This window comes from Mus caroli, chromosome 12 (assembly GCF_900094665.2).
Source record: "Mus caroli chromosome 12, CAROLI_EIJ_v1.1, whole genome shotgun sequence".
NCBI classification, from domain to species: domain Eukaryota; kingdom Metazoa; phylum Chordata; class Mammalia; order Rodentia; family Muridae; genus Mus; species Mus caroli.
This window is the reverse complement of record NC_034581.1, coordinates 36,589,363-36,607,561: the sequence shown is the minus strand read 5'-3', so window position 1 is coordinate 36,607,561 and position 18,199 is coordinate 36,589,363. Positions and strand designations below refer to the sequence as shown.

At 40.6% G+C, this 18,199-nt stretch overlaps 1 protein-coding gene across 2 annotated transcripts in view; it reads left to right on the top strand.

Annotated features, from left to right (window-relative positions):
* The window catches only part of Znf277 (zinc finger protein 277), a 117,009-nt gene extending 99,359 nt beyond the window's left edge, over positions 1–17,650 (top strand). For both annotated transcript variants that reach the window (XM_021179196.1, XM_029484540.1), the window contains 7 exons: positions 3,548–3,658; positions 4,340–4,472; positions 10,788–10,855; positions 12,659–12,755; positions 14,590–14,632; positions 15,907–16,081; positions 17,298–17,650. In XM_021179196.1, coding sequence (XP_021034855.1) covers positions 3,548–3,658; positions 4,340–4,472; positions 10,788–10,855; positions 12,659–12,755; positions 14,590–14,632; positions 15,907–16,081; positions 17,298–17,484 — 814 coding nt within the window. In that variant the 3' untranslated portion in view covers positions 17,485–17,650. The remainder of the gene's footprint in view (positions 1–3,547; positions 3,659–4,339; positions 4,473–10,787; positions 10,856–12,658; positions 12,756–14,589; positions 14,633–15,906; positions 16,082–17,297) is intronic.
* The last annotated feature ends 549 nt before the right edge of the window (positions 17,651–18,199 follow it).

Genomic DNA, 18,199 nt, shown 5'->3' with positions numbered 1-18,199 from the left:
AAGGAGAGAGGTAAGCTGGGTGCTTTTTCTGCCTTTCTAAGCTTTCACCACAGCATCTGGCTCCCAAGACTTTATTTTAAAACAACATATCTCACTCTCCAAATCCTTAATGGATTGGGCTATACCTGCTTATTTTGGTGAGGGTACCTGTCTTTATAAATCCTTCTTATTTATGGACCAGTCTCCTCCAGAAGCATCCTCACAAATATACTCACAAATAATGTCTTACTAGTTACATACTCCTTGCTTAACCAGTCAAGGTGACTCATAAATTAACCATCACAGCAATGGACGGCAAAGCCCCTTCTTGATAGCTCTACCTATCTGTTGTTTCCCTTCGGTGACTGGATGTCAAGAATGGAAGCCCTGGGAAGACCTGGTCAAGTTGGGCCACTTCTAGGCAACCTAATCAAAACTAGAAGGGTATCAATCTGGTCACCAAAGCAGACCCTGGGGTCATGTAGAGACTGGGGTCATAATAAGCTCTCTTCAGGCTGTCTCTGGATCTGTTCGACCCCCCTCCAAGTCTAAAATAGGCATGAAAACCTTGGGAAGATATCAGGGTGGCAAGGCAGGAAAATCTTTGAGCTTTATGAGTATACAGAGTAGAGCTCTTACTGAGTGCTAACCTTCCACCCCTCACTTTCAAAGTCTAGATACCTGCCTGGCAGGCCCCCCAGAAAATTAGAGGAAGATTAAGCCTCAACTGTTGTGTTAGAATGGCGGGTCGCATCTCAACAACACACTAGGCCAAAGCAGTTCCACATGGAAGAGGTTTTATTGGAAGGGAGAGACAAGGTAGTGGCAGAAAGAGAAGAGGGAGAGAAAGAATGAGGAAGGGGCATTCTCCTTATTTATATGGAAAAATGGTGTCACACAGGTAAAGGTGGGAGGTGAGCCAAGTGGATGGTGGAAATATGGTGCCTGTTGTCTTGGCAACCAGTCTGCAGGTCACATGTTGTACTGTCGCCTTGTGATGTCATAAGTTTGGGATGTCCTGATGCCAACATCAACAACACGTTCAAAGTCAACAACAAAGGCTAGACCCATGGCGGGGGGCATTCTGCTACCCTTACAGTTCTTCAGCCAACTGTTGGATCTGTGTCTATTTCTAAGCTCGTATGTAAACATCCTGGGTAGATCTGACTCAGGCCTACTACTTTTAGAAAAAATGCTTAGAGTCAGGATGTCATGGGGCTTGGCCCAGTGGAACCTATCTAAACACAGGTCCTAAGAACAGTGCTGCCCCGACACCCGCTGAGTCACCTTTCTTAGACTCCAGAAGCCACTGTTCACAAAGATTGGGATATCTCTTATCCCACACATTCCTTGAACCTGGTTGAGATCCCACCTCCTGGTTTTCAAACTTTATTCTACAGGCCTTTGATCTGCAGAGGATGAGGGGCGAGGCTCCCATGAGTACATTCAGAATAATTGGTAACAAACAGAGATCTTGGATACAGAGCTTGGGGTAGCAGAAAAGCTGCCAACTCATCTATGCTTGAGCCAACTGTTACTTCTGAGTCAAGCTAGGAAGAGTTGGTAACTGCATCTCCTCCTACAAACCCAAGGCATGTCCAACTGTGTTTTGGCATTCTCCTTGGATCCTCAGGTCTCTGTCCTGCTCTACTGTGGACTTGTGGTATAGGAAGTTTCCTGCTTACTGAATCATACTACTGCCATCCATCCGTCCATCTACCTTGGTTGCTGTAAGAAGTTCCAAGTCTCTTTCTACCTGGAGTCTTCCACAGCATAGGTTCTTCCCTGCAACCTAGGTGTAGGATGTCCTGGGAAAACTCTGAAGGTCTGACCAGCAATGTAAAGTCCCCAACAAGTACTTGAGTTAAAGTTATAAGTTATCACCAAGCACTTAGAGAAAACGACTTATTAATGTGCCCACTATATCATGGACCTAAAAAGGTAACATACATTCATGGAGAGAGGGTTGCTTTATTTTTATGAAAAAGAAATTCAAAGGATTCGAAGGAATCAAAGGTATCTAAAATAAACATCTTATGCAGCAACTATGTGCAGTCTTACAGTGATATACATACTCCTGCATCCCCTAAAACTCTCAGCTTATTTATGAGAAAGTCTTATTAGGAGATATTACATATATATGCTTCTTTGCTAGCTAAGTAGTAGAGATTAAGGTTTTCATGTAATACATATATTGCATAACATGCTACTCAACTCTGTAAAATAGTTGAATCACATCAACAGGGATAGAACCTGGGAGGCATGCTACCAAGTGAAATGTGCCTTGCACAGGAACACAGGTATCTCATGATCTCACTCATATGTGGAATCTGAAAAAAATTGAGGTCATTAGAGTTGAGAATAGAGTGGTGACTTCTAGAGCCTAGAAGAGTAGTGGAAAAGGCAGAGTCAATTGGTGTGTGGGCATCATAGTTAAATAGCAGTAAGAGGTATGCTGGTGTTGCCCAATAGAGTGACATTAGCTAGTGCCACAAAAAGCTAAAGAAAGAAGTTTGAGTGACCTATGTTAGAGCAGATATAACGTAAGCACTCTACAATATCTATATATCAAAATATATGATAATTAATAAATGTATACATCATTATAGTTTACCCCTAAAAGTACATTAAAATGTAGAAATAAGTTTCCTTTTGAGCATAAGATAATCTACAAGCTGATAATTGGGCCTGCAGGCTGTCATGACCCTTGTATGTAACATGTATTAACAGTAGGTTCATAATCTCCATGTGATGCTGCCCTAGGTGAATGTCCATGATCTCATTAACCATGTCCATTAACCATTTGCCTCTTCTCCATTTTATTTGTCAGGATTTTCCAGAGAACAGAACCGCCATGTGTGATAAGGGAATACATAGGATTTAGTAGGAGAGTTGCCTTATCCATAATGGAGGCCAAGCCCTCCCAAGGTGGACTTTGTAAATGTTAGAGACAGACTTGCTCCTTGCAGATTCCCAGGGTTCAGAATCAGGGGAGTTCATTTCAAGTCCTATACTTTCAGATGCCCAACATTCCTGTGAAAACACCCTCACCACCACACATGCCAAATGCTTTCCTTGTTCTCTACTATTCCTTATCCCAGTAACATTAGTGCCTAAAATTAAGCATCATTTCCATAGTGAGTTGGAAAAGCAGAGGTAGCATCATTTATTTACTAGATGAAAGAGTAGGACCCCACCCCACCTCACCCCCCTGACCCCCCCCACTAGGCAGTGGTAAGCAGATCTGAGTTTAAAGTCAACCTGGTCTACAGAGTGAGTTCCAGAACAGCCAGGGCTACACAAAGAAACCTTTTCTCAAAAAAAAACAAAAACAAACTAGAAGAATAGGACCTGATATTCCTACAGAGTCTAGCCCTTCCAATGTTAGAAAACAAGCATGTGGATTTCCATTGTTTAGCATAACCATCTTAGCGAGGCTCAAGTGTTTATGTCTGTATCTAATACTTGTTTATCCTCTGATTGGTGGTTGTTATATAAATGCTATTCCTAGCCTTATTTGCTCCTATATTATTTGTAAATAATAGAAATTGTTCGTATTCCTTCACAGATCTGTTCTGTTGAACCACATGGCCAGAGAACATGCTTTCAACATTGGTTTGCCAGACAACATTGTAAATTGCACTGAATTCCTATGCACATTACAAAAGAAACTGGACAAGTACGTATTCGCTGGCAAAACACAGCCTAAACCTAATTTAATATTAGACGCTTCTGAATTTTTAAAAGTTATTTGAATAAATTAATTTAATTTAGAATTAAATGAAAGTTACTCATTTCTTATACTGTGGGATTTTTCCTTTTTTTGGTATTATGTAGCTCTTATCTAGATTATATTGCCTTCTAGTGAGTTTTGAAATTATTGCATTTAAATGCATGCTTTATGCCAAACATTGACCATTTACATCATAAAAAAATATATTCATCATCAATATTCTGTACTTTTCTCATTGCTGTGATCCGATACCTAGTAGGTCAAATCTTCAAGAAGGCAGGGTTTATTTTGGCATATTGTCCCAAGGAATGCCAACCATTGTGACAGGGAAGGGAGGACTTTAGGAGCAGATGGAGCCTGGTCACATTGCTTGCACAGTCTAGAAACAGAACAGCCTTTGCCACAGTTTGAACTAAACATCAAGTTGTCCAATTTAGACTACTACAAAGCAAACCATACCGTACCATGCTTTCTACAAAGCCAAGTAGCTAAAGGGTCAGGGGATTGACCGAGAAACCGTATTAACCTTGTTTATTTGAACACAAATAAATAAATGTAAAATTAAAATAGGGTTCTGCAACAATTGTCTAAGGGTTATGTTTAGCAGTATGTGTATATTTCCTTTAGTTTACAGTGTTTGTACTGTGAGAAGACCTTCAGAGACAAAAACACCCTTAAAGATCACATGAGAAAAAAGCAGCATCGTAGGATCAATCCAAAAAACAGAGAATATGACCGATTCTATGTCATCAACTACTTGGTAAGTTTTGCTGCTTATAGTTTAAAATTCAGCTACAATACCACAATCAAAATCCACCTACAAACCAACAAATGTCTGAATAATGAATGAATTGACACAAAGGTTAAAAGGCAATGAGAGGCATTATCAAGAAGTAGTTAGCAGTGGTTTACAAAACAAATTTGATTGGTTGTTTGCCAGATGTTTCTGCAGTAAAGATGACAGATGCATCTCTAGAATTCAGTGTGATAGCAACTGAAAAAAACAAACAGTATTTCATTATATACAAACCATTCCCCATTTGGTGCTATCTGGCAGCTTGAAGCCAAGGGTTTATGTACTCTGCTTTTAAAAGCCCTTATTGAGCATTGAGGCGCCACACAAGATAATTTTTTAAAAGCAGTTTCTTTACTCTTCTCCCATCTCCCCACTAAATGATCCTCCCCTTATCCTCAAAATAAAATGTGCATCTGTGTCATTGTCTGCCAACTTCTCTTTAAGGAAAGTTTCAGAGAAACTGTTCCATTTTATTAAGCAAATATTTTTGTTTGGTGGCCCATGCCATGGATTTTAAATGTTTTAAGGTATAAAGTTTCTGTCCTGTCTGCTGCCCACTGTAGATTCATCCTTTGAGGACAAGCAGTGATATTCAGTTAGAGACAACATTCCTAGAGTTATTTAAAATTCTGGGAGGGGATTTTGGACTGACATAATGACTGGAGAATGCCACCAGGCCTGCCTCAGTCCTCCAGCTTTTTCATTGTATGTAATGAGGGGTCCTACCCATACTTAGAAAAGGATTACAAATGCTATAGAACAATGAAGGATGAAAATTCTCATGCTGAAATTCCCTGTTTTTCCCCCTCTCAATATAAGTACATTAAAATCGAAGCCTGGTGATTTGGAAAGACTAAAGGAATATTATCAGCCACTTCCTATGTTGGGTAGAAAGATCTGTGTTGGAAGTCCCTGCTCTCATGTGCACTTTTTGTGTGTTTTAACTTAGTCATATAGTGTTAAACTGAAATTCTCTTCAAGAAGTAAGTTTAGCATTTGCTTAAAGATTGGCTCTGGGAACTTGCCAAGGTTTTCTACAAATGTTTTACAACCAGCAAAGGCACCCTCTGAGTCCTTCCATCTTCTCTTCAAATCATTCAGTCATGACTTCCTAGAGCCAGTGCTGCTTCAGGGCCCAGCCCCCTCCAACAGGGAGTGGATGCCAGCACTGGTATGCAGCTGCTGTAGCGAGCCATGAAAGCAATTTACTAGTTCTCCTTCCGGGCCCTTTAAAGTAATATGCACGAGCTGTGAACTAGCAGAACACTGTATAGCTGGAGTCTCTACCTTGGAGGGAGACTTCAAAGGATCCACACACTCATGTTCTGCTAGCATATTAGCAAAGTGTAATACTTCAATCCCTGAGCATCAAGTAGTGTGCCTGGCTGTCAAGCTGAAATTATTTATGAGTGCCACCTGTCCCTATGGGGAACATGATAGGTTATACTAACCACAGATTTGATGTAGCACTTCATGGCTCAGGAGATTATAATGGTCTTAGTAAATATGAAATGAAAATGAAATCACAACCTGAGGATGCTGTTGACATAAACCCCATTTTTAAAATAACAGCAACTGACAGAGATCTTTCTGTGGACCAGGTACTGTCACAGGTATTTGTGTACTGAATCATTTAACCACATTCCCAGGACACAGGCATTAGTATAAAAGCCTTCTTTATAGATATGGAGACTGGGGCCTAGTGAGGTTTAGTAATTTCCACAAGTCTACAGAGCCAGGGTAAACTAGCTATCTACAGCATCTGTTTTATTCATTCACACGGTTGAGATAGTGGTGGTACCTCCATTGTATTCTTTAGCTGAGTTTTTTAACAACTGTTGTTTTTTTTTGTTTGTTTGTTTGGTTGGTTTTTTTTGGTTTTTCGAGACAGGGTTTCTCTGTATAGCTCTGGCTGTCCTGGAACTCACTCTGTAGACCAGGCTGGCCTCAAACTCAGAAATCTGCCTGCCTCCCAAGTGCTGGGATTAAAGGCGTGCGCCACCACCGCCCGGCTAACTGTTGATTTTTTGATGGCCTATTCTCTTCTATAGAAAGTATAACTGGTTTTAATCTGCAAGAATGTAATGATTTTCACCTACAACCATCGCACTTTTAGCCCAAGTATTAAAATAAATAGTTAATAAGTATGAAAATTATTCCAAAAAATAAGATGTATGCTGATGTATTAGCATTCTTAAAAATGATGCAAACACCTTTGAAAGGGACAGAAGAAAGGAATAAAGTCCCTGAGATATATGGTGACCCTGCACTAAAGAACTGTGTACAGACACCTCAGCATTAACAACATACCAGGGTGCTTAAAGAGTCTGCTAATAACTAAAAAGCATAATGCTTAGGATATGCATGTAAGAGACTGTTCCAAATAGTAGTAATACATCGCTGAAGAAAAAAATTAGAGCTGGCAGCTTCTCAGCATCATTATAGTCCTAATTTAGACATGTTAATGAACAGTATTTAATGTGAAGAACAAGTCATTAACGTGAAGAATAAATTCTCTAAAATTTTGCCTAAGTGATAACTAATGATAAAAACTTACTTTTTAAAAATAAAAGCAAGCCGGGTGTGGTGGCGCACGCCTTTAATCTCAGCACTCACTTGAGAGGCAGAGGCAGGCGGATTTCTGAGTTCGAGGCCAGCCTGGTCTACAAAGTAAGTTCCAGGACAGCCAGGGCTACACAGAGAAACCCTGTCTCGAAAAACCAAATAAATAAATAAATAAATAAATAAATAAATAAATAAATAAATAAATAAAAGCAAAAGAGTGAGAGACATCCGTGGTTCATTCCTCACGGGATCGCAGGCAAATGACAAAGCCGTAATGGTCGTCTGCACTATGATCCCTTCTATCCCTTTCGTGCAGTCCATGCACGTTGCAGCGCCTTCCAGACAGCAGAAGATTAGAACAGAAGGTGAACAGGGGGGCAGCTTGTCAGAACTCTACTCAGAGTTTAGAGGCTGGAGTGGGAGGCTGCTGTGAGCACATTCAATGAGAATCTTGTCCAAAATCAGCATGCCACCTCCTCTGTGGGCTCTGTCAGTAGTAACTCGGCCACCCACCAGGGAGCTTCCTGCTGCATGTCAAACCCTTGCAGCATCTCCAGACCCTCCTGGACACTCGGGCAAGATGCACTCGGGCAGGCACCAAAGGTGAGAGGATAAGGGACCAAGAGGCTGTTATCAGCTTCCCTCGGAACTGAGCAAGTTGGCAGGTGCCTTGCTTCCTCTTAGGTGAGATGGTTTCCATCTCTAATAACTGACAGTCTATTGAATATAACAGACTTACAAACACATTGAAATGTAACAGACTTACAAACACATCGAACTCCTTTGCAGTCTGGATCATCTACCCAAAATCTTCCAAGAGTTCAGCTACTCTAGCCTCAGGTATAACGAACTGCTTAACCTCACTGGGCTTCAGCCACATGTTCCTAATGTGGATTAGGAACTCATGATTCAAGCCCAGACTTAATAAAGGAAACTGTTTCCTTTATCATTTGGTCTGTTTTGTTTTGTTTCCTTTTCTTTTATTTTATATTGTTTTGTCCTAAAATATACAAAGCCATGTAGATGTAGGCTCCTAGACTAAGGAGTTGTTATAGTCCTGTAAATCCTTCACATGTAAAGAAGTGTCTCTAGAAAGTACATGACAGAGTTCAGATTAACTGTCTCTAATGACAGTATGGTGGGTCTCAGCATGTCTGAGCTTATGCTTCGTTTGGTTGATTCATAATGACAGTTTCAAAGCCTCTCATTAAGCTGATAAACAACAGATATTCTTGCTCCCTCTAAAGCATAATGGTGCTCATAGTTCTCTGTATTAGCCAAATGAATGCCTTTATTTTAGAGAGAGGCATGGCCATAACTGAGAAAATCCTGGTTCCAGGCTTCCAGAAGAAAGACATTGAGTGAGAAGCATAGTTGTGCTTAGAGCCGGCCAGGCTGGGCTTGACCCGACCTGTGTCAGCTCCTTGAAAAGTTCAGTGGTAGCCCTCTATCGGCTTTGGTATACTGTCTGCTCGGGCAGAGTTCAGGGAGAGAAGACAGGTCATAAAGAGAAAAAAAAGTTCAAAGGAAAAAGTAAAAATTGACTGGACCAGAATAAACCACCCTAATCGTCCCTGTGGTATTTTCCCGACACTGTGACTTGCCAAACCAAAGTCCCTAAAAGTGGAACTTAGGCACTAACTGTAAACGATGAAAGGTTTGAACAGATATTGAATACCTATTCATACCCAGCATGTGCTTTATAGACATTGTTTAATTACCTCACAAAAATCTTTCTGAAATAAGATCTAAAATGACCTCAATTTTTGTATTTTTAAAGTTACATTAAAAAAAAAAAAAAAAAAAAACTTCGCAGTATCTACTATGGACAGAGTCGGCAAATGTAACCAGGAACAAAGGCCACGTGTCCTTGGACGTTCAAGGGGAGGAGATGGATAGCAAAGGAAGGGCAAGCACATAAGAAACACATGCATGCCTGCAGCTCCTACAGGAACATAAACTGGCTTGGCATAGGAGTGCTGTTCTCTTTCGTTTTTCATTGTTTGAGCTCTGTCCATTTATATACTAACTTTAGTCACTTTCCTGTCTTTCTCTTCCTGGAACTTTTCTTCTTGCCAAGTCTCTCTGCACTGTTTTTATGTCTTCTTTTTGTGAATGGCTAATGACTTTAGAGTTTCTTGACTGAGCATAGGTGGGAGATCATTTATTGGAGCTAGAGCAACTTATTAGTGGCTACAATTACCGCTTCTTCAACAACACTTAATTGTCTCAGTAGATGTGGGGCCTCATATTGTGGTTATCATAGCAGATAAGCACAGCACAGTAAGGTCACAGCTACAATGGCTGGGCCATGCCCAGGGACATCTTCTTCATTGGAAGAGTTTTCTTTAAACAGACCAATCAGTGGAGGACTGGGTTGTGTGTTCAAGCAGAGACCAGAGTGACCACACAGAGATGCAACAGGAAGACTAGCCTGGCTGGGACATCCTGAGGGAGAAAGGGGCATCAGGATATAAGAATACAGAAGAAGCCTGGGAGGGCATGGAGAGAGGTAAACCATGGTAGGAAATCTATACTGTGTTCCAGCTGTGAAGAAGTGCCCTTCAGAAAGATCACTGTGGCTGCTATCTGGGATAGACCAGCAGAGAACAAGAGTGGAAGCAGTCCGTGTGAGAGTGTCCAACCTGCAGACTGCATGCTGAAACATGCGGCCAAGGGCAGCTAAGAGTACAGCCCAATACAAAACCATAAACTTCCTTAAAACGTTATGAGATTTAGAATGCAGCCCAATACAAAATCATAACATTCCTTAAAACATTATGAGGGGTGCGTGCGTGTGTGTGTGTGTGTGTGTGTGTGTGTGTGTTGGTATTTTTGTTGTTGCTATTGTTGTAGTTTTTGGTGGGTGTGTGTATGCACAAACATGCAGACACCTGAAGTTAATGTTGACCACCCTCCTCCATCACTTTCCACTTTATTTATTGAAACTGTTTCTCCCTGAACCCAGGATTCACTAATTACAGCTAGTCTTGCTAGCCAGCTGGCCCCAGGAACCCCCTATGTGGGCTTCCCAAGTGCTGGGATTACAGGTGACCCCCCCATCCCCCCGTGCCTCCTGGCATTTATGCAGGTTCTGGGGATTCAAAGTCTGTTTTTCACACTTATGCAGCAAGTACTTTATGCACAGAGGCATTTCCTCTGCATCGAGTGGTGGCAGCCAGCGGTGGCAGTGGTGGCAGCTGTGGTGGTTGTTAATGTTTGGAGGGAGGGGATTGTAACTTGATTGTGAGGATCTCAAGTGTGAACTCAGCAGATGAGAGCATCATTTTTGCAACGCCGAAAGGTTGTACCTGCCGCCAGGCAGTATTTCAGAGTCTTTTCCAGGAGCTCTTCTTCAAAAAGAAAAAAATTTTAGGTGCAGATCCTTAAGTGACACTAATATATATCAAGGGTTGATAAACAGTGATTTAAAATTAAGAAAGTACAGTGGTGGATGGGAAGAAAAACGTGATTAAAAGGCTACTGCTGTTTCTATAGAAACAAATATTTTTACTATTTTAGTTTTTAGCATTTTAGGATTTATTCACCTCAATCACAGCAATAAATCTGTAAACGTATCTTACTTGTACTGCTGCGAAGCCCGAGGGACTGGGTTTGCCTTGGTGGGGGTGGCACTTAGGTTCGGTGTCTGTTTTCTCACTCTTTGCACCTCTCCTCCTTGCTCTGTCTGAACTCTGCTTTCTTTCTACAAAGGAACTCGGGAAGTCATGGGAAGAGGTGCAGTCAGAAGATGACCGTGAGCTGCTGGACCTTCAGGAAGAGTAAGGCACCAGCCGCTCTGCTGCGGGTTAATTATAGTGTGGGACGGAGAGCAGGCAGATGAGTCTTTCATTTGGGCTGTAATTACCATTCCAACGAGGGAGAATACAAAGAAAGACTCTGAGCCATGCACCCTTTCATGAAAATAGCAAGGTTTTTAAATTAAAATAATTTTCCCATAAAAATCACTAAAGATACTTTTGGGTGAGATTAGTTGGGGTTTTGGATTGTTTTTTGTTTTGCTGTTTATTGGGTTTTTTTTTGTTTTGCTTTATTTTACTTTCTACTTTTTCATACAGAGATAGGGACATACAAACACAGAACTTATGTTAAGATAATACAGATGTGTATTAGACAAATACCTGCTGAAGATGCAACAGTAAAGACAGAAATCCCACTAAGGCTATCTGATTTCTTCATATTCTTTTCTACCATACATAAAAATATCATCAAAAGGAATTTAGATAAAGAAAATAAACTGGTACTCTGAGTCATCCTATGTACTAGTTCATGTTAGACAGTTTGTTATGTGATTCTTAAATCCATCCCTTTGAAGCGGTACTGTTCATGAGTCTGGCAGTGACACTTGCAGTGCAGATAGGTTAGACAGCTTGTCTCAGATCACAGTTACAAAGGAATGGCACTGAAAGAGACGTCACACGCCATTCATTCAGTAATGGGCATTTCCAGTTGTCTCTGTGCCCATTCTCCACTACTTCCTTAGTAATAAAAACCTGATAATTATCAGGATGCTTTCTAGCATGTAAGTAAAAGACTTCCACAGCCTTCTTTGCAGCTACATGTGGCCATATCTGCACTTTGACTGCAGAGATTTCAGCAAGTGAGAGTGCATTGCAAGGTCTGGGAACAATATTTCAGCGCTATGGTATGTGCAGCACAGCTCTTTACAGGGCTTTCCTATCACTATACTCTAAGGACCTGACAAGAGGCCACGGAAGAAAAGGGTTTGTTTGGGCTAATGGCTCCATGGCTGGGCAGCCATGGAAGCTGGATCCCATCACTGCTGATGGAGCTTACAACATAAGCTTCCCATCTTCAGATAAGAAAGCAGAGGCCTTGGGCCAGAGCCTAATCAGTTACAACCTCTCCCTGGCTCCCTGACACTCAGTTGACCAGCGAGATCCCACAGTTCCCAAAACAGCTTCAGGGCTGGGGTTGTGAGCTGCCCAACATGGGTGCTGGGAACCAAACTCAAATCTTATATAAAAACAGTACGTGCTCTTAACCTCTGAGTCATCTCTTCAGCCATGCACACTTTTTGAGTTATCATTCTACCATGAGATGTAACATTTGCCCCATTTAAAATAACCAGTGGTTCCCTCTTGAAATATATGTGTAGGCTTTGTTAAAAGAAAAAAAACAAAACAAAAAACAAAAACAAACCCACAGTCCACCATGTTGAAACACAATCGAAGCACCTCAGCTCACATCCTGTGTATTTAGTGCTTTGACTAATAGAACATCCCATCTCTTGGTAGGTGTCCTTTTGGAGTTAAATTTCTCTGTCTCTGGAAAATATCACAGCACTTCCGTTCGCAAGTCATTGTTCAAACGAATGGCAAACAGGAACACTGGGGCAGCACCTACTGGCTGTTTCTAGTCATCTCATGCTTGGTATTCCAGACCCTGTTTCTCAAAGTCATAATGGGATGTGGCAGTCTTTCCCAAAATGTCATACTCCAGGATTGGTGGCATTTGCTAGCAAACAGGCACTAATACAGCTCACCATGAAGTGTACCTCCAGTGAAAAAATGACCATGCTTTCTGTCTTCTTTTTAACCTAGTGACTGGTCTGATTGGCAGGAGTACCCAGTCTCTGCTGTCTGTCTATTTTGTGAAAAGCAAGAAGAGACGATAGATAAACTGTATGTGCACATGAAGGTGAGATGCTTTTATCTCTCTTTAATTTGGTTTCGTTCTGACAGTGTGGAACTGGTAATCACTGGATCCTCATGTACTCACTGGGGTGGTTTATGTTAAGCTGACAGGACCTAGAATCTCCTCAGAAGGAGCCTCTGGGCATGCTTGAGGGTTTTCCTTGACTGGGTTCATTTAGGTAGGTGACTGCACTAAATGTGGACTGCCTCGCTCCATGGACCAGGTCCGGAACTGAGTTAGGAGAAAGAAACTGAGCAGCAGCGTTTGCCACTCTCTGCTTTCTTCTTTCCCTATGAAGGCTTGTTGGTATGTTGTTGTTGTTGCTGTTGTTGTTGTTGTTGTTATTGTTATTGTTGTTTGTCAAGGTACATTAATCTCAGCGTGGAAACAGTCAGGAAGCACACATCCTCCAGTCCTGAAAGTACACTGTACAAACAGAAGAGCTAGGCCAGGTCCATGCAGAAGAGAGTATGGTGCAGTGTAGAGGATGATTGACTGACCCAAGTGGGCTGCAGCTCAGATGCCGTAGCTCCCACCCTCGAGGTGTTTCCCTGAGCACTGTAGCTCAGGAGTTGAGAGATCTGCAGCCACAGTGGGTTCTGGGGTCTTCTTTCGGTTGTTACGGTACTATTGACTAGGATAGAAAGAACAGAGGTCTTGCTATTCACAAAGATCGAGAACGAAACTGGACATAGAGAGCCACTTGAAGGAGGAAAAAGCAAAAAGAAGAAAAGAAACATAAGAACATACCTGGTCTGCTTTCCCCTCTGGGTATCAGGTTTATATTAAAATGAAGCTAGCAATTCTGAACCTTTATTCACTTCAGTATACCCAAAAGATACTCCCTATGTGTTGCTCTGACCCTTGGCTGGATGCTGGGGTAAAGAAAAGAATAATGATATATGACAGTATTACAACTTGGGAATAATAATAATAATAATAAACTATTTCTGGAGAGTTCTGACATTCTCTTCCTGTCTTCTGAGCTATGTCTATAGTTGGCATCGGTTTTTCAGTCACCTTCAGTCCTCCTCACTCAGAAATACTCTTCTTAGTTCAGCAAAATAAGGACCTGGGCAGAGCTAGAAAGATGATGGCCATATATTCTTATGAATCTGTTTTTCTATAATGGGGTACCAGTAGGATGGATATATGGCCATTTATAGATATATCACCATGTAGGGGAAACATTTTTGGTATCCCCACAAGGATCATTGGTCCTGCTCAGTCACTCTTGTTGGTAGCATGTCATGAACTCCTGAGCATCCTGCATCTGCACAAAATGCTGCCATGGGGACCAAGATATTTTTTTCTGTGAGGTGATAGGTATGAACATTTATTCAGGCAACTAGAGAAAGAGGACAAACAGAAGACCATAAGTCTCTGTACTGTGGCAGTCCAAAGAAAGCATAGTTGATGTGAAAGTGGAACTGAAGAAATACACACACACACACACCTAGCTATGTGAACCATCACTTGCTTATGGCTCTTTAAAACCTCCTTCTGTAATTGTGGTCCAGATGCCTTGCATGCATGAATCACAATTTAGCATTCACTTTTATCAGGCTAGATATTTCAGACATGTAAATTGTCAAAACTGCAATAAGCTGTAACTAATTAAAACATTTCAAATGATTGATGCTTTGGGTTGTGCTTTAAAGAACTGCTGACCATGGAGGAAGGTAGTTAGAATTAGAAGATCTCAAAAGCAGAAGATGATGAATTCAGACTGCTTCTATATACTCAAGCCCCTGTGAATCAGATGTCTGTTTATAGCTTTAGCCTGAAAGATTAAATAATTCATATGCTTACAAATATACTCCTTCCCTTTTTTTAGGACACACATGAGTTTGATCTCCTCAGAATAAAGTCAGAGCTTGGTAAGTTTGGTTGGGAAGTTATTTTCTATGACACTGCACTTTTATCAACCATCCTATAAGTGATGCCTGTGTCCTTTAGGCATGACTGAGGCCTGCAGTCACATAAGCCATCTCTGTAGAGATGTTCCTAAATTCACTAAAGTGATGATTCCAGGCCATTCTGAATTCTGATCTTCAACGGTTTACTTCTTTTGTTTAATTTCACATACTGTTCATCTGTTCTTCTACATATATGAGCACCTTAATAAAATGCAAAAAGAGGCTCACAGAAAGAGCACAGGTAGCTTGAGGCTTGGAGCTTTTTAGTATAATTCATTTATTTGTTTTGTTTTTGAAACAGAGCTTCATTCACTATGCAGCCCTGGCTTTTATATGACCTAGAATTTGCTGTCGATCAGGCAGGCTTCAAACACACAGAGATTTGCCTGCCTTTGCCTTCTGAGTACTGAGATCAAAGATGTGTACTACCACACCCAGATAAGAGCTCTAGTTCCTGAACTCACATAACAGTACAGTAGTGTCTGATATGCACTATGTATATAACACTAGGTCTCAGGGCAGAAAACTGTGAACTGTGTGTTCAACGATACATACTGCAGTGCTTGGCAGAATACCTACTATGCGTTATTATAGATGTGACCAATTGTATAACTCTCAGGGTGACTGCCATGGAAGGGTTAGCAGTGTTGCGACATAAATTACTAACTTCCTAGTGGGTCTAATTACTGGGCTCCTGGATATGTGACTTCGCTTTGCTACTATTACAGACATGCATATGTGTTAGACACACAGTTTGTTTGCTAGTCAGGACCATAGCCACAGAACCACCAGCCTGGTGTGAGATTGTGGCACCACCATTGCACAGCTGTGAGATCTTGAACAGTTTGCTAGTGAATAATGTTGATGTAATGATTCTACCTAGGTGATGATGGTTTGGAAGCTGAAATGTACTAAGACATTAAAAAGTGGTGAGCATAGACCACAGCATGTACGCCCTATACTGGTGTCCATTATTGTATTTTAATTGTTCCATGTTTTCAGGTTGGTTAACTCGGATAAGTGTTTCCTGTAAGAAATTATAACAAACAATTTTCCATGTTTTCAACATAAAGTTGGTAAATATTGTAGAATTATAGACCTTAAGATATCACATGATATCATACAAATATTTAAGTTTTTATATATCAGTTTAAAATAAATTTTTAAAAATTTTTAGAGAAAAATAATTACTGACAATGCATAAATAATGCTAAAGGTTGTCTAATGGGTTACAGGATTAAATTTCTATCAGCAAGTGAAGCTGGTCAATTTCATTAGAAGGCAAGTTCACCAATGCAAGTGCTACAGTTGCCATGTAAAGTTCAAATCCAAAGCAGATTTAAGGACTCACATGGAAGACACTAAACACACCTCACTGCTTCCTGACAGGAAGACATGGGATCAACTGGAGTAAGTCTTGCTGAATTGAACATGAACCTCCAAATTGTGTCCCTTTATTTAACTGCTTTAAATGTATACACACATATGTAACCAAGTATAAATGTGTGTGTGTGTGTGTGTGTGTGTGTGTGTGTGTGTGTGTGTGTGTGATGTTTATGTAACTTTTTTGGAATCTGAGTTGGCTAGTTTGGTATAGAAGTAGATACAGACTTTTAAATTATATTTTATTAGCAAAATGTTTTAAGCACCTTTCCACATCCCATGTTCATGTGTTCCATTTTTTTTTAATGGCTGTCAGATATGCCATTGACTACTATACCCTAACTTGTTAGGTTATCTTTTACTTTTTTGCTATTGCAAGTAGTAATAAAATGCATAGCTATATGGCTGCATTTGTGTCCTAATTATATCATTCAGATAAATTAGTATGTCAATGACATGCACATCACAGAGCTTCTAGTGTACATTTTCCATATTGGCACTTTTGAAACATTAAGCATGCATTCTCTGACACGAACTTTTTGAAATAAGCGATGTCAAACTTCCCAAGTGTCATTTGCCAGTCTAGTCCATCTATGGTGGGTCCACATCATTTTTATTGACTTTAGTGGAGAGAGTGGGATGCTGGCTGGCTACCTAATTTTTCAGTATCCTCAGAGAATGTTAAATTAGGCCTCCACAGAACTCTAACCAAAAAAAAACCTCTGGTTTTCCTTGTTTGGAAGACTTCCCATTCACGAAGGCCAAGGTCAGCCCTCTATTGACCTGGTACTCTGGACTTAGTCCTCATAGAAACTAGAGATGGAGTAACATGGTTGTGGCTTTGTTGGGTATTTGAAATTTTTACTTTTGAAAAAAATAAATAACTATTTTCAGCTCAGTTAAAATTTTGTATGGAGCCTACTTTGAGTAAATAAAGGGGGTTCTGTTTTTTTGGCTGATAACAGAACAGCACAGTACTGGACCAGGTTATCTGTCCAGCTAATGTTTCCTATCATGATAGAGACTGAGCTGAGTGTCCCACTAGCAAGACTCACATCAGGCTCATGTCAGACAGGAAGGGTCAGAGGGAAATCAACAGAGGTGTCTCCCAGCCCAGCCCTTGCAGCTTATTAGAGTGTCATCAGGGGACATGGCACAAGCCGTGCTGTGTGCAGCCTCTGCCTCGACGTTTTTCATGAATTGTACTCATTTGGTTATTCGGTGTATCTGTGGTTACTTTCAGGTATTATTTCCCCACCTATGAGAATGACACTCTCCTGTGTACACTGTCTGACAGTGAAAGTGACCTAACAGCTCAAGAGCAAACTGAAAATGTTCCCATCATCAGTGAAGACACATCCAGACTGTGTGCTTTAAAACAGAGCAGTGTTCTCAACCAATTGCTACTCCAGGGGTGCCTGGAAAACTAGGAGAAGCTGCTGCGGGCACAGTGTCACCTGGTTTTCTCCTGTAAGACACAGACAAGTTCAGATTTGATTGTCCACACAGCATTATTCATGGCTGAAATCATGGTTGTTGTTAATGAAAATTTTTCAAGAAATAAGAAAAATAAAACATTTTGTTTTTATATTTGGACTGAAGAAATTTTGTTATTATCTTGGATGATTTTATTTCATAAACTCATGATTATCTACAATATGGAGAAGGTAAAAGTCACAAACATTCAAATGGATGACCCTGACTTTAACCCATTGTTTAGTCTCCTTCCCACAGGCCTGTCATTTATCAAGTCACAGAGTTCAATGTGATTTCAGTACTAAGTTGGGAACTTATGGGTGATTAAAACAAGACCCACTGAAGCAAAGAAAGGTGACCAAAGATCTGGATAATGCACAAACTGGACTATTTAGAAATCATCCAAACCTGATTGTATTACAGCGTTATTGTTTCCCTGTTACAAACCGCATAGAAATGGGCATAATGTAATTAACCTTACTCTTCCCCAAAATGTGTGTGTACCTATGTGTGTGTTTTCCCTGATATGTATTATAATAGCAATAGTAACAAAGATAAGTACCACTGTCTACGAGCATAACTGGAGCGGTATTATAACACTCAATAAAGTTAAAAGAAACTTTTCAATACCATTTTTTACTTTTCCCAGATAGTCTCAAAAATGTCTCG